The sequence below is a fragment of the Bidens hawaiensis genome, unplaced genomic scaffold, assembly GCF_021521415.1.
Source record: "Bidens hawaiensis isolate Kalapana, Puna unplaced genomic scaffold, B.hawaiensis_p1.1 tig00018651_1, whole genome shotgun sequence".
Classification (NCBI taxonomy): Eukaryota; Viridiplantae; Streptophyta; class Magnoliopsida; order Asterales; family Asteraceae; genus Bidens; species Bidens hawaiensis.
In genome coordinates, this window is record NW_027492821.1 from 333595 (window position 1) to 348020 (window position 14426).

Consider the following 14426-nt stretch of genomic DNA (forward strand, 5'->3'; position numbering starts at 1 on the left):
TACAATGTTATTGGGCTGAGGGGGTTTTGTGAAGGTAACCCTAACTGGGCTAGACCCATTAGGGTACCATGATGGTGGCCATGAGACTCTATATAAGGAGGTCTCCACCTCCTTATCATGGGTCATGCTCAATAAGAGCCACCACCACTTTTTGTGTCTGTGAACAATAAATCCTCAGGATATCTTAGCAGTCGCCTCCACACCCCCGAAACCATTCGCAGGTCTCAACATTGCAGGTCACCAGGCGCAGCCGCAGTAGAAGAAGATCAAGACGTGGTTCGTTCATCTCGAAAATCCGTGGAAACATCGTCATGGTACTAAAACCCGGTTCTACGACCCTAAATCTATTATGTTTGGCGGGGTATGGTACTAAAACCCGGTTCTACGACCCTAAATCTATTATGTTTGGCTTATTTCATTACATGGACTAATACAATGTTATTGGGCTGAGGGGGTTTTGTGGAGGTAACCCTAACTGGGCTAGGCCCATTAGGGTACCATGATGGTGGCCATGAGACTCTATATAAGGAGGTCTCCACCTCCTTATCATGGGTCATGCTCAATAAGAGCCACCACCACTTTTTGTGTCTGTGAACAAGAAATCCTCAGGATATCTTAGCAGTCGCCTCCACACCCCCGAAACCATTCGCAGGTCTCAACATTGCAGGTCACCAGGCGCAGCCGCAGTAGAAGAAGATCAAGACGTGGTTCGTTCATCTCGAAAATCCGTGGAAACATCGTCATGGATCAGGTAAGATTCATTTCGTGCTTCGACATTGGCGCCATCCGTGGGACGGCAACGAACTGCCCTTCGATCTTCATCTCGGCTGTCAGATCTCTCCCAAGAAAAACACAGATCTGGAAGTTTACAGAAAAAGGCTTCAAAGCTTGTTCTATTAAAGCTCAAAAAGATCCATAGATTTAAAAAGAGGCTTCCAGATCTAGGCAAGAAGGAAAGCCCGTGATTCGAATGATCAGATATCCGAATCTGTGATGGTTTTAAATCTGCTCCGGGCTTCAGATCTGTCCAGATCTGATTCACAGATCTAGGTCTAGATTACAGACCTGGATTTTAGGTCTAAAGTTGCAGATCTAACTCTTAAATTGCAGATCCAGAAATTACCAGACTTCCGCCGCCATTTACGCACGCCCGTGGGTTCTCACTCCGCAGCCGTGCATGTGCCGCCGCGGAAACCACCATCTGGGTTTTGCGCAAGAGACCTCCGCCATGCACGCGCACTCGCGAGTCACCACTCTATCGCCGTGCATGCGCGCATCAGGCTACGCGCCAAACTTCAAGGTTGGGAATCCTCCTAATATCCCATATGGCTAAGCGCCAAACTTCAAGGTTGGGAATCCTCCTAATATCCCATATGGCTACGCGCCAAGGTTGGGAATCCTCCTAATATCCCATATGGCTACGCGCCAAACTTCAAGGTTGGGAATCCTCCTAATATCCCATATGGCTACGCGCCAAGGTTGGGAATCCTCCTAATATCCCATATGGCTACGCGCCAAACTTCAAGGTTGGGAATCCTCCTAATATCCCATATGGCTACGCGCCAAGGTTGGGAATCCTCCTAATATCCCATATGGCTACGCGCCAAACTTCAAGGTTGGGAATCCTCCTAATATCCCATATGGCTACGCGCCAAGGTTGGGAATCCTCCTAATATCCCATATGGCTACGCGCCAAACTTCAAGGTTGGGAATCCTCCTAATATCCCATATGGCTACGCGCCAAGGTTGGGAATCCTCCTAATATCCCATATGGCTACGCGCCAAGGTTGGGAATCCTCCTAATATCCCATATGGCTACGCGCCAAACTTCAAGGATGGGAATCCTCATAATATCCCATATGGCTACGCGCCAAGGATGGGAATCCTCATAATATCCCATATGGCTACGCGCCAAACTTCAAGGTTGGGAATCCTCATAATATCCCATATGGCTACGCGCCAAACTTAGGGGTCGGGAATCCTCATACCATATGCTCATGCATCACATATGCTCACGCATATTACACATGCTTACGCATCACATGCTCACACATGTCACAGTCTACACGCACGCAACATCTGCGCGTGGCGCATAACACAAAACCAAAGTCTACGCGCACGCGCATGCAACATCTGCACGTGGCGCGTGACATAAAGTAGCTCGTAAGCCGCCTCACGCGCAAGCTCCACTATTATTACAGCTCATAAGACGCCTCGCGCGCAAGCTGTTATTATTCTTACAGCCCGTAAGTCGCCTCACGCGCAGGCTTTATTATTCACAGCTCATAAGACGCCTCGCGCGCAAGCTGTTATTATTCTTACAGCCCGTAAGTCGCCTCACGCGCAGGCTTTATTATTCACAGCTCATAAGACGCCTCGCGCGCAAGCTGTTATTATTCTTACAGCCCGTAAGTCGCCTCACGCGCAGGCTTTATTATTCACACAGCTCATAAGACGCCTCGCGCGCAAGCTGTTATTATTCTTACAGCCCGTAAGTCGCCTCACACGCAGGCTTTATTATTCACAGCTCATAAGACGCCTCGCGCGCAAGCTGTTATTATTCTTACAGCCCGTAAGTCGCCTCACGCGCAGGCTTTATTATTCACAGCTCATAAGACGCCTCGCGCGCAAGCTGTTATTATTACTTTCACAGCTCGTAAGTCGCCTCACGCGCCAGCTCAATTATTATTCTCAAAGCTCATAAGACGCCTCTCGCGCGCAAGCTTTATTACTTTCACAGCTCGTAAGTCGCCTCACGCGCCAGCTCAATTATTATTCTCAAAGCTCATAAGACGCCTCTCGCGCGCAGGCTTTATTATTCTTAGCTCGTAAGTCACCCCTCGCGCGCAGGCATTATTATTCTCAAAGCTCATAAGACGCCTCTCGCGCGCAGGCTTTATTATTAGCTCGTAAGTCGCCCCTCGCGCGCAGGCATTATTATTCTCAAAGCTCATAAGACGCCTCTCGCGCGCAGGCTTTATTATTCTTAGCTCATAAGACGCCTCTCGCGCGCAGGCTTTATTATTCTTAGCTCGTAAGACGCCTCTCGCGCAGGCTTTATTATGCTACAGCTCGTAAGACGCCCCTCGCGCGCAGGCTTTTTTATTCTCAGCTCGTAAGTCGCCCCGCGCGCCAGCTTAATTATTATTCTCAAAGCTCATAAGACGCCGCTCGCGCACAGGCTTTATTATACTTAGCTCGTAAGTCGCCTCTCGCGCGCAGGCATTATTATTCTCATAGCTCGCAAGTCGCCTCTCGCGCAGGCTGTATTATTATAGCTTGTAAGCCGCCTCACGCGCAGGCTTCATTATTTTTACAGCTTGTCACCATCATGGGGAAAACCTCCCAAAAACTCAGACAATAAAGACAAGGCCAAAGAAAAGGGAAAAAACCGCCTCACACCTTATAAAGTCCAGCGCTCCACCTAGACGCTTGCACGCCCAGGAGCAACACTGGACTTGGGGGGGCTTGTAGGGGTATGATACTAAAACCCGGTTCTACGACCCTAAATCTATTATGTTTGGCTTATTTCATTACATGGACTAATACAATGTTATTGGGCTGAGGGGGTTTTGTGGAGGTAACCCTAACTGGGCTAGGCCCATTAGGGTACCATGATGGTGGCCATGAGACTCTATATAAGGAGGTCTCCACCTCCTTATCATGGGTCATGCTCAATAAGAGCCACCACCACTTTTTGTGTCTGTGAACAAGAAATCCTCAGGATATCTTAGCAGTCGCCTCCACACCCCCGAAACCATTCGCAGGTCTCAACATTGCAGGTCACCAGGCGCAGCCGCAGTAGAAGAAGATCAAGACGTGGTTCGTTCATCTCGAAAATCCGTGGAAACATCGTCATGGATCAGGTAAGATTCATTTCGTGCTTCGACAGTATTTTATTAGAATTGATATTATAAGTTATTGTGGATTTGCATAATTATTTAAGAAGTTATTTAAAAAGTTGGAAATTGTCAATAGTCATGTTAACAATATATTTTCAATGCTTAAAATCACACTGTCACACGTGTTTTATTAACTTTTCAAACAATTAGTTATCGTGTAAACTGCTAAAGTTCTTTTAAGACTGCTTGTTGTGATTTAACGAAATAGATGTGAAGGATCCGAGTCTACATCACTTTAGAGAAGTGCTAAATACCGTGTTGGAGACACGTGAAGGGGCGGTAGCTGGGGTTAATACTCATTGGGGGAGAGGGGGGGGGGGGGGTGGTACTAAGGGGACATGGCGAGCGGCTCCGACATGGATTGTGGTGGCTAACTTGGCGTTAAACTACAACAACCAAACTATGAGATGTTTTTTTTTTCAAAGTCGAGTAATAAATAATGAATCGTGTATAAAATTAAAGAAAGGGTGGATGGGGCTTTATTTTTTATTAGTTTGAGACTTATGAACCACACGAGTTTTCTATTAGATTCACACACAAAACTTGACGTTAGTTAAGGAATGATCAAATATGTTACATTATGGGTAGGGCTGTTCAAAAAGCTCGCGGCTCGTTCGGAAAAAGCTCGGCTCGAAAAAGCTCGATTCTAAATGAGCTCGACTCGACTCGGCTCGATTTCTAAACGAGCCGAGCTCGAGCAAGGGTTAGCTCGGCTCGTGGCTCGGTCTTGGCTCGACTCGTTTAGATTAAACCCTAAATTTTAATATTTATATATAATAATATCATACCAATAAATAAATAAATAAAAATTACACATAGATTATGTCACTCGATACCTAAAACCTTATAAAAGAATAACGAAAATAAAACAAATAAATTTATAAATTCTCTAGTTAAAAATTTTTATATAATATGTATGTTAAATTTATATTTTTTGTATTTTATATATTAAAATTTGTAAAATATAAAATAAAAAAATAATAAATAAAAAAATAAAAAAAATTAAAGGAGTCCGGCTAATGAGCTCGAGCTCGGCTCGAGCTTTACACGAGCCGAGCTCGAGCTCGATTTGTCAGCTCGATAAAGAAAACGAGCCGAGCTCGATTAAGTTCGAGCTCGAGCACACTCTTGCTCGACTCGACTCAGCTCGTTTACAGCCTTAGACTTATGAGATTAGTAAACACCAAAAGTGCAATTTCTCAAAATATAAAGATCAAAACTTTTATATGTAAAGATTACATGGACAATCCTCTTACTTCTTTTTAAGACTGTACTTTTTTATATTATAATTAATCAAAATAATGGTTGAATATGCATAAGTGTACACGGTAACTGGATAAGTATGGGAACGCATTTGCTTTTGAACAAAGACTCCATTTGTTTAATTAGATTTGACTAAATCTTGATTTTTGTTGGGTCAAATCTAATCTGGATTTCTTTTCATAAAAAAGCTAATCTGGATTAATATTTTAATACTAGGTTTTAACGTGTTAACCAATTAAATCAACATCACAATGAACCTGCTTTCAAGGTAGGAACATTCTTAAATTTATTATGCTAACAACATGTAAGTTGCTTATTTTATTATATTATTTTTAAATGAATATCACCATTTATTATTTATAGTTAACGGTTATATGATAAATATGGATCACCCCAATCGCCAATCCGTTAAGTCACCATCTAAGAGCGTTCCCGACAAGTTCTTTATCTGCATCTCTATAATTACACTAATGAATTCAAGTTAAACAAGAACGATTCGTTTTAAAAATCCTCTTCAAATTATATAATCGCTCTCTATTTCTTTTCTAGGTTTTGCTAGTCTTTCTTTTAATTAAAAGTTGTTAAAAATCATCACTTTCGTTACAAATGAGCTTATTATCCGAAAATAACATCCACAAATAAGAAAATTCTTACACGTTTGGCGTTATGTAAAATCAAATAGAAATCTTAGCAACGTCATATATTATGAGCTTGTCAATCTTTTCGGTATCTTATCAATCAATGATGTTTTTGATAAGTCAGAATGGATATATCGAGTCAATGATCTTTCAACACATTATTATTACGTGCACACAAAAACTATTATATTACATATAAATAAAAATGTTAAGCTTAATTGCTTAAAAGTTATAGAGAAAAGATAGAATATAATAATCATTAATGTACATTAACGTATAAAAATACCTATATTCGAGAAATTGATCCATGAAATTAAATCCTAACATCTCGAAGTCATAAATACATACCCAATTAATCATCGATTCACCGAAAAAAACAGATTTGGATCGTTAATCGATCAATTTTTACTTTTCTTCATGAAACCCGTGTTGAGCGTTTTAGTATTTTTGGTTAAGTGTGTTAGTATTTTTGCCTTTGAGCATTTTATTTTTGCCTTGAACGTGATTCGCGTACGTTAAGATACGATACATGATACATTATTGTACGTTAACGGTTAACCTGACTCATAAGTTATAATAGCAACATTAGCTGACATATTGTTCTTTCATAATTTCATATATATCCTTTCACTCATTTTACATGTTGATAATAAAATATACCATAGATAAAAATATTTTCTTATAAATATATTGAAGTTTACACAATCAATTAATGCGAAATATACTCTATCATGATTTGCCAGCCACGAAAACTGATTTTGTCCACATTAAATTGGAAGACAAAAAAACACCACAATAAAATAAATAAATGATTATATGACATTGTTCTTGGTAGTCAAACAAACACGATGATCGGGAATGAAACATACATAATATAAAAGTTAGTTAAGATTGAGCAAATATGAGGTGGAGATGTGGACGACGAATATTAATATACGGTATCCACAAATGTTTAGCCTTAAGCATACTTACATACGTGGACGATGTATCTACCTGTATAGTGGTATTGCAGCTTTGAGCTTTGGCCGTTGTCGATCTTTATATCCTTGTACGCACGAAGAATGTATGTGCTAGTAGACTTGAGTGTAGTTTGGTGGATAAAATCATAAAAATCAACGTATTTGTTACGAAAATACGAGGTTGAGATGTGGACAAATTTTAAAATACGGTATCCACCACTAGCTATTCGTGTACATCCGACATATTTGCGCTCTAGATTTGGTCGTTGTTGATCTTTATATCCTTATATGCAAAAATAATGTATGTGATATTGATCGTAACGGGATATAAAAGTAAGTCTTGTGTATGAACAAAGGCTTAGAAGGACAAGTTATAATAAAATTACAAAATAATATAAACTTACAATATGAGGTTTTAATTATGAGATTTTATGTCAAACGTTTCAAAATTCAAATTTTAACATGAAATAATGGTATATATTCTATGTGATTGAACGTGATAGAACGTGGTTTGTGGGCATTTCTAAACTCTTGTAATATATATTCATATTTATATAAGTAAAATATGATATTTGTGTTTCACATGTGGACATAAAAAATACACACAACATAAAAGATTCATTATAAGACTATGGGGTTAAGGTCTTGGGACGAATATGATATTCGGTGAAAAACGTTCATTATCCAAATTAAAACTTAATATAATATATAATAAATAGAAAGTTGAATTATAAGAAATTGAAATTATTAAAAATATTGAATTTTTATAAATATACCGGAGTATCTGATATATTAAGTTGATTTTTAGACGATTTTCAGTTCTAGTTCTGGATAATAGGCATCTTAAAAGTAAACTTTGATAACATGATTAATTGATTATAAACATGTACCAGATATCTAGTAAACCAAGCATGACACTATTTTATAAATCAGTTAAGTGGTAATCGATTCATGTTTCATATCCAACTCGTTACCGTCACTACCTACTACATTGACATCCATTACACCATCAATATCTGTTCATATTCACGTGTTTACATTTTTTTTTTCATTCTTATTTTTTCCTTTTTTCTTGTTAAGTAAATTATAAATAAACAATGATATAAAATCAAACTCACATACCTTCTTTCCTTTAGTAGCTTTTTTAACCTTTGAAAATATGAATAAAGAATTTTGGGCCGAGGTTTACGATGAAGTTGGGCTCAGTGAGGCCTTTAATGACCAGTCTACCCACAAGATTACAAAATACATGTTTTCGCGTTTAAGTATTTTTAAGAACAACTTATTGTGTATTTAAGCTACAGTACTCTTCAAAGTCGAAGAGCCCCGATGCCCTACTCTGACCAAACCATGTTTTCGTAACCGGGCTCACACTGGCTTAAGAGTTTGGCTTGGGTGTTCCCCTGAGAAACTATACCGTCGACCGCCACTTGACAGTTGTTGTGCCACCACAAGAGCATAACTCTATGGTGTAACACACGGTGGGACGAAAATCCAGGAGGGCTCAGGGTTTGAACTGACAACCTTTGCATAAGGTCTAGCTCAAATCATTCATTGCTAATATACACCCAAAAGTGACACAAGTGAGATTCGAACCTGAGTTTTCACTAGAGAACCCAAGCCTCCTGCCAGACTACCACTAGGCCACAAATGCGGGATTTCGTGTTTAAGTATCTAACTATTTTAGATAATTAAGTAAGATATTATATTCTCAAAAAAAGAAAAAAAGAAAAAGAAAAGTGTGTTGGCTTTACATATTTTTTAGTTAATTTCAAAAACTAAAATAAAAACTGTTGATCACTCCTAAGTTATTATTTGACAATGTAACGTGTGTACCTAAATATGGAACATTTCAGACTAGTCAGATAAACATGAAACATGTTATTTTGCAGGCAGGATCTATGCAATATTGCAATACTCCTGTCAAACAAGTTCAATGTTTAACACCGACACATGGTACTCCCATCCCAACCGCAGAGACCGTAATCTCTTTCTTTGTAATTCTTTTGGTTCATCACTGGCCCACAGAAGCCCACCAAAACGTGAACTCATCTGTAGCCCAACTTTAATTCTTTTGTTAGAGCCCCAAGTCCGAAGTCCAAACCCAAATTTCATTTCATTTATATATTTTGTAATCGTTTTAGTGCATTTAGGGGGTGTTTGGGATTGCTTATTTTAAGCAATTGATGACTTATTAACTTTTGATAAAGTTAAAAGGTGTTTGGTATTGGTTGTTATTGTGAGGGTATAAGTTAATAAGTTTCAAAGTTGTAACTTATTAACTTATGGAAAAAGTTACAAAGAGCTAAAATAAGAAATCCCAAACACCCCTTTAATAAATTATTCATACTTAAATAAATTATTAATCTTCACGTAGTTTTTTTTTCGATTGAAGGATAACATTAATCATGGTTTTAGATTTTTAGGTCTAAATTGTTACCAAGAACTTGATCTTAGTTTAGGTTTAAATTGGTAATAAAAACTCAATTGGTAGATTATGAATGTTTGTTGGGTAAAAAAAACCTTGGTACTGATTATAAATGTTTGTTAGACTTTAGCTTCAAAGTTACAAAAACATAAACAACTTGTAAATTAAGAACTTTTATTGTGTTTTAATCATGCTTGTACTCCAAATTAATATTTTTTGGGGAGTAACTTGTCTATGTTCATGAGTCATGAGTAAAGAAATCTTTATTATATAATAGTAATAGCACACCATGCAAGTACTATGATTACATCAAGATTATAAATCCATAATGTATAAGGAATAAAAATTAAACTTTCATAATAAAAAGTGTCTTGTATGTGTGTGAATAATATTTGTGTAGTTTAGAGTTCATCTTTGAGAGATGATGATGATGTAGGATTGTTTGGAGTGTTCTTGATAGGATATGAGGCTTCCATTGCTATGCCACAAATGCCTCTTTTATCAGATATTCCTCTTTGCATCCTTATGTATCCCTTTTCTCCCCAATCTTCACCCCATGAGTTCTTTACTATCCAATATTTAGTTCCATCTAGTGTTGTACCGTATCCAACGGCTATCACCCCATGATCCAACTCGGTTCCACACTCTCCGGTATAAACTCCCTGTTACATCATACAAAAGAACCAGTTTTTACCTTTCATGTTTCAAGAATTGGTGTACACATAAATCCAATCTTCATATTTCAATTCTTTGTCACATTAGTTTCTTTTGAGTCTCAAGTTTTCTTTACAAGAGCCCATTTTTACACTCGAGTTTGTATTCGGATTACGTTCTTATAAGGATCAAGAATCTTTGAATTGAATAAAACTATGCTCTTTCAAGTTTCAAGATTTGTTTGAAAGAACCCATTTTTACATGTAAATTTTGTATAAAGCTATGGTTTTTTTGTTTGACTACGAGAACCCATTAAGAAAAACTGTCTGGCCCACCAATACCCTGCTAACCACAACTTAGTTTAGGCGGATGGATTTTAAGGGGTTAATGTAAGAACAATCAAAAGTTGTGATTTCTAAGTGTCAAGATTCTATGCATAAAGATATCCCATCATTAAGTTTTAGTTCTTTTATTGAAAGAGTTCTTCAAGTATAAATATTTGCTCATATAAATCTTTTCTATCCTAATTTTTGATCGAAATAGATTTTTATAAGTATCAAGAATACGTCGTCTTGTATTTATTACCTCCGAATAGAATTGAAAAGGTCCAGCATCAACGGAAACAGAAACAGGCTGGTGAGCTACCGCTTTCATAAGCGCCCGCTCAGTATTCTTAGGTACATCCTCATGTCCATCGATTGATACCACCGGAGAATTCACCTATCAAGAAAAAAAACCGAAACCATTCGAGTTTACGGTCTACATTACTTGAAGAACTATACTATGCTTAGAAATTAAGGTTATACCCTTTGAGAATCACACTTTCCATCTAAAGCTGTATAAGGATAATAATCCTCCTTAGTTAGACCACCCTTCTTCTTAACAAAGTCAAACGCGACATCCATTAGACCGCCGCTACACCCTTGATTTTCTGACGTGTCGCAATCTACCAATTCTTGTTCTGATAACGACACTAGCTCATTTGTTTTAATCTTGTTTATTCCTTCAACCGCGGCCACAGTTGAAAACGCCCAACAACTTCCTGTAATAAAAAAACATTATAAAACGTCAGTACTTTAAAAAGTTGTACACAATGCGTGCATATTTAGTAAGCATTTACCACATTGCCCTTGGTCTTTCACAGGTGTGACAGCCCCTTTCTTTCTCCAATCAACCGAACTAGGGACACTTTTGACATTCGCATACATAAACGTCTTGTTACCGATTCGATCCCCTTGAAGCATCCTATGATGACGAATCTTGGAACCCGCATACAAACTTCTAAACTCATGGCTAGTCATATCCGCAAACTTGTTAAGCTTAAGCTTATAAGGCTTATCCATCTTATTAGTTTCATGAACATGCAACACATTGGCTTTAAACACGTTGAACCGCCTACGCTTCTCTTCGTGGTTTTCTGCCACTTTGTGGTGGCTACGCCACCTTTCGTACATTTCCCACAAACTATCTTCGGTTTGGAGCTCGTTTTCATGGAAATCGAAGCTCCATGCAAGGCCTAGAACTAAAGATAATGAAAGAGAGACTAAAAGAAACTTGTTGAGTGCCATTTGCTTGTTTTGTTTGATGATGAAAGTTGTGAATATGGAGAGTGGTTTATATAGAGGAAAAATTTAAGGGTGGTTTAAAGAGTGTAAGATTGATAAATCTTGAAATGGATACAAGTGGTAAAAAGGTTCCTTATGGGCATGAACAACTATCAAGATTCAATAATTGAGTTATAGAGATATAAGAATGCGTGTGATGTAAAAATTAATCAAAAAGTGTTTGAAAATAGCAAAAATTTGAGTCATATGATTCAACAAGTGATTGAAGCCTTGAAGGGTAGGGTCGTGTTTGTGTATTGACGGTTTAACCTGTCCCAAACCTGAAAATTTGATACCCCGAACACGCCTTGAACCGAAAATCGTGTAAGACACGTGTGTCCGAAGACCCACATTCTTGTGGGCAATGTTTTCATACCGGGCCGGACATCGAATCGGACGGCCTATTGGTTCACCGATTCAACCGGTCAGATCGGTCCGAACAACTTTGGTCAAAAAATGACGGGTCGGATAAATGATTTTTTCAAAAAAAATATTTTTTCATAGAAAACTAGTTCTACCGGTCTTATTTTCCGGTACGAACGGTCGAACCGGTTCATACCGGCCGGTTCCCTGAGACCGGCAGATGGACCGAATCCCGGTTCGACCGGCTGGTCCGGTACAGTCTCAACAACACTGCTTGTGGGTTGACCAGAACCTGAAAATTGTGTAAGATACATGAACCCAAACACAACCCACATACTTGTGGGTTGACTTGAACACGACCCAAACCCGATAATCGTGTAAGATACGTGAAACCGAACACAACCCGTATACTTGTGGGTTGACCAGAACCTGAAAATCGTGTGAGACACATAAACCCGAACACAACCCACATGCTTGTGGGTTGACCTGAATGCGACCCAAACCTGAATATAGTGTAACACACGTGAACTCGGGCACGACCCACCCCACGTACTTGTGAGTTGACCCGAACACGACCCGTTGACCCGAAAGTTGTATTTATTTATTTCACTTATTATTATTTTAAGTTTGTAATTCAAAAAAAAGTACAATTTTATATAAAACTTGACACAACCAATTTAATTTGACATAATCATATTATATAAAAAAAGATTAAACAGGTGAATCCGCCAACTTGTCATATTGACTCAAACCCGACCCGTTTAGCCAAACGAGTTCATGGGTTCGAGCTGAACCTATTTAAACCAAGCCTACAAATTTCGTGTTAGATATATGTTACGCTTTCGTATCATGTCATCAATTCAAACCCATAAGGTGTTGATGTATGCATTGCATACACTTTAGGAGGATGCAAATGGGGAAAAGCGACAAATGATATTGGTTTCTTTGTTGTGCACATTTCATTTTTCTTGGTACATTTTTTGGGTTGCTTCAAACTTTGAATAAAATGTTGGATAATGCTATAGCGTAAGATCAGAAATTTTTATTTTTAGATTTTTCCTTACATAGTTTGGTGTGCAAATCTAAAAATAAAACATCAGCTTGTGTAACACCCCAACCCGGAACAGGCTAACGTGTTACTATTACAGATATCAAATCAACGCCACAATCCAAAATACAACAAAAATTAATGCAACCTACGTCATATTATTAAACAAAATGAATTAACTTTTAGAAGCTTGAACTTCATTTTTTTATCTCTCATCACTAAATTCCCAGAATCCCGGATTACCTGAAAACAAAATAAGAAAAACAAAACAAGAAAACACGGCTGAGCCAAAAATTGCCCAGTAACGGAAAGAACAATAGTATAGGTAAGGACAGACGTAAGAGAATAAATATACGAACTTCAATTCAAACTCGAAACCAACCTTTTTTACCTAAACATATACTTAATAAAATTTGGATGTATGATCCGACACTTGGCCAGAACATGGTCAAACGCATGCGGAAATATATCAGAACTATAACAAAAACACCCAGAGCCAGAAACATATAACTTGTAACATATAATGTGTGACGTGTAACATATAACGTGTAACATTTAACTGAACTATAATTAAATGCGAAACATAATCCGATACACGATCGGAACGTAATCTGAATATACTCAAATTTAACCAAATGCATATACACATATCAAAACGGACCAGAAATATAGCGAAACAAAATATAATTACTAAAATACACGACGATGATGTTAAAATAAATAGGTCGTGTAATACGGAAGCACCCAGAGCCTAAACAGAGGGGTACACAGCTAGCTAGTCCATGCACCAAGGAGACGGTATGGGTGGCGTGCACACATTGTTCCATCTCAAACAGAAGTCAGGAGTCAGGAGTCAGGAGTCGGAGCTAAGATCGATCTATACGCCTCTAAGTGGCCAAGGTACTACATGAGTACTTTCAGAGACGCCGTGAACTTTGATTACGCACTGTCACGATAAGTGCCATGTCAGGAGTCAGGAGTCGGAGCTAAGATCGATCTATACGCCTCTAAGTGGCCAAGGTACTACATGAGTACTTTCAGAGACGCCGTGAACTTTGATTACGCACTGTCACGACAAGTGCCTTCCCGTTGACGCCCCAACGACAAGTCAGAAAATGCTCGGGTAACAGAGTACTAAAACTAAAAACATATAACTAAAATATATTATATAAAATAACTGAACTCAAAATATAACCGACGCGTAACGAAAATCTGTACTACAAAGTAACGGAATAGATTCAATACTATTAGTAAACGAGAACAAAAGCCGCACTACGAAGTAACGGAATATAATTAATACTATTAGAGAAAGAAACCAGAAACCGTACTATGAAGTAACAAGAAACAGAATCCGTACTAGGAAGTAACGAAATATAATTAATACTACGAATGAACGAAATCAGAAACCGTACTACGAAGTAACGGAATATAATAATACTAAGAGTAAACGAAAACAGAAACCGTACTACGAAGTAACGGAATATAAATAATACTAAGAGGAAACAAAGACGGAAACCGTACCTTAACAAATCAAATGTAAACAAAGTCGGGTAGTACTCAATTCGTG

General features: G+C 38.2%; 1 protein-coding gene across 1 annotated transcript; it reads right to left on the minus strand.

Annotated features, from left to right (window-relative positions):
* Window positions 1-9437: 9437 nt before the first annotated feature.
* Window positions 9438-11669, minus strand: LOC143556585 (vignain-like). Its single transcript, XM_077045870.1, has 4 exons — window positions 10965-11669; window positions 10651-10886; window positions 10430-10564; window positions 9438-9852 (listed from the first exon to the last, which is right to left on the minus strand). The coding sequence occupies exons 1-4, from the start codon at window positions 11410-11412 to the stop codon at window positions 9592-9594; spliced, it is 1080 nt and encodes a 359-aa protein (XP_076901985.1). The 5' UTR covers window positions 11413-11669; the 3' UTR covers window positions 9438-9591.
* Between the last annotated feature and the right edge of the window lie 2757 nt (window positions 11670-14426).

What these genes read in the sequence shown, in the direction of transcription:
- LOC143556585 (XM_077045870.1), bottom strand. Translation starts at nt 11,412, where the DNA reads ATGGCACTCAACAAGTTTCTTTTAGTCTCTCTTTCATTATCTTTAGTT. An exon ending in GAAAGTGTGATTCTCAAAGG is followed by an intron (nt 10,565 to 10,650) that starts GTATAACCTTAA and finishes TTTTCTTGATAG; the next exon opens with GTGAATTCTCCGGTGGTATC. An exon ending in CTTTTCAATTCTATTCGGAG is followed by an intron (nt 9,853 to 10,429) that starts GTAATAAATACA and finishes ATGATGTAACAG; the next exon opens with GGAGTTTATACCGGAGAGTG.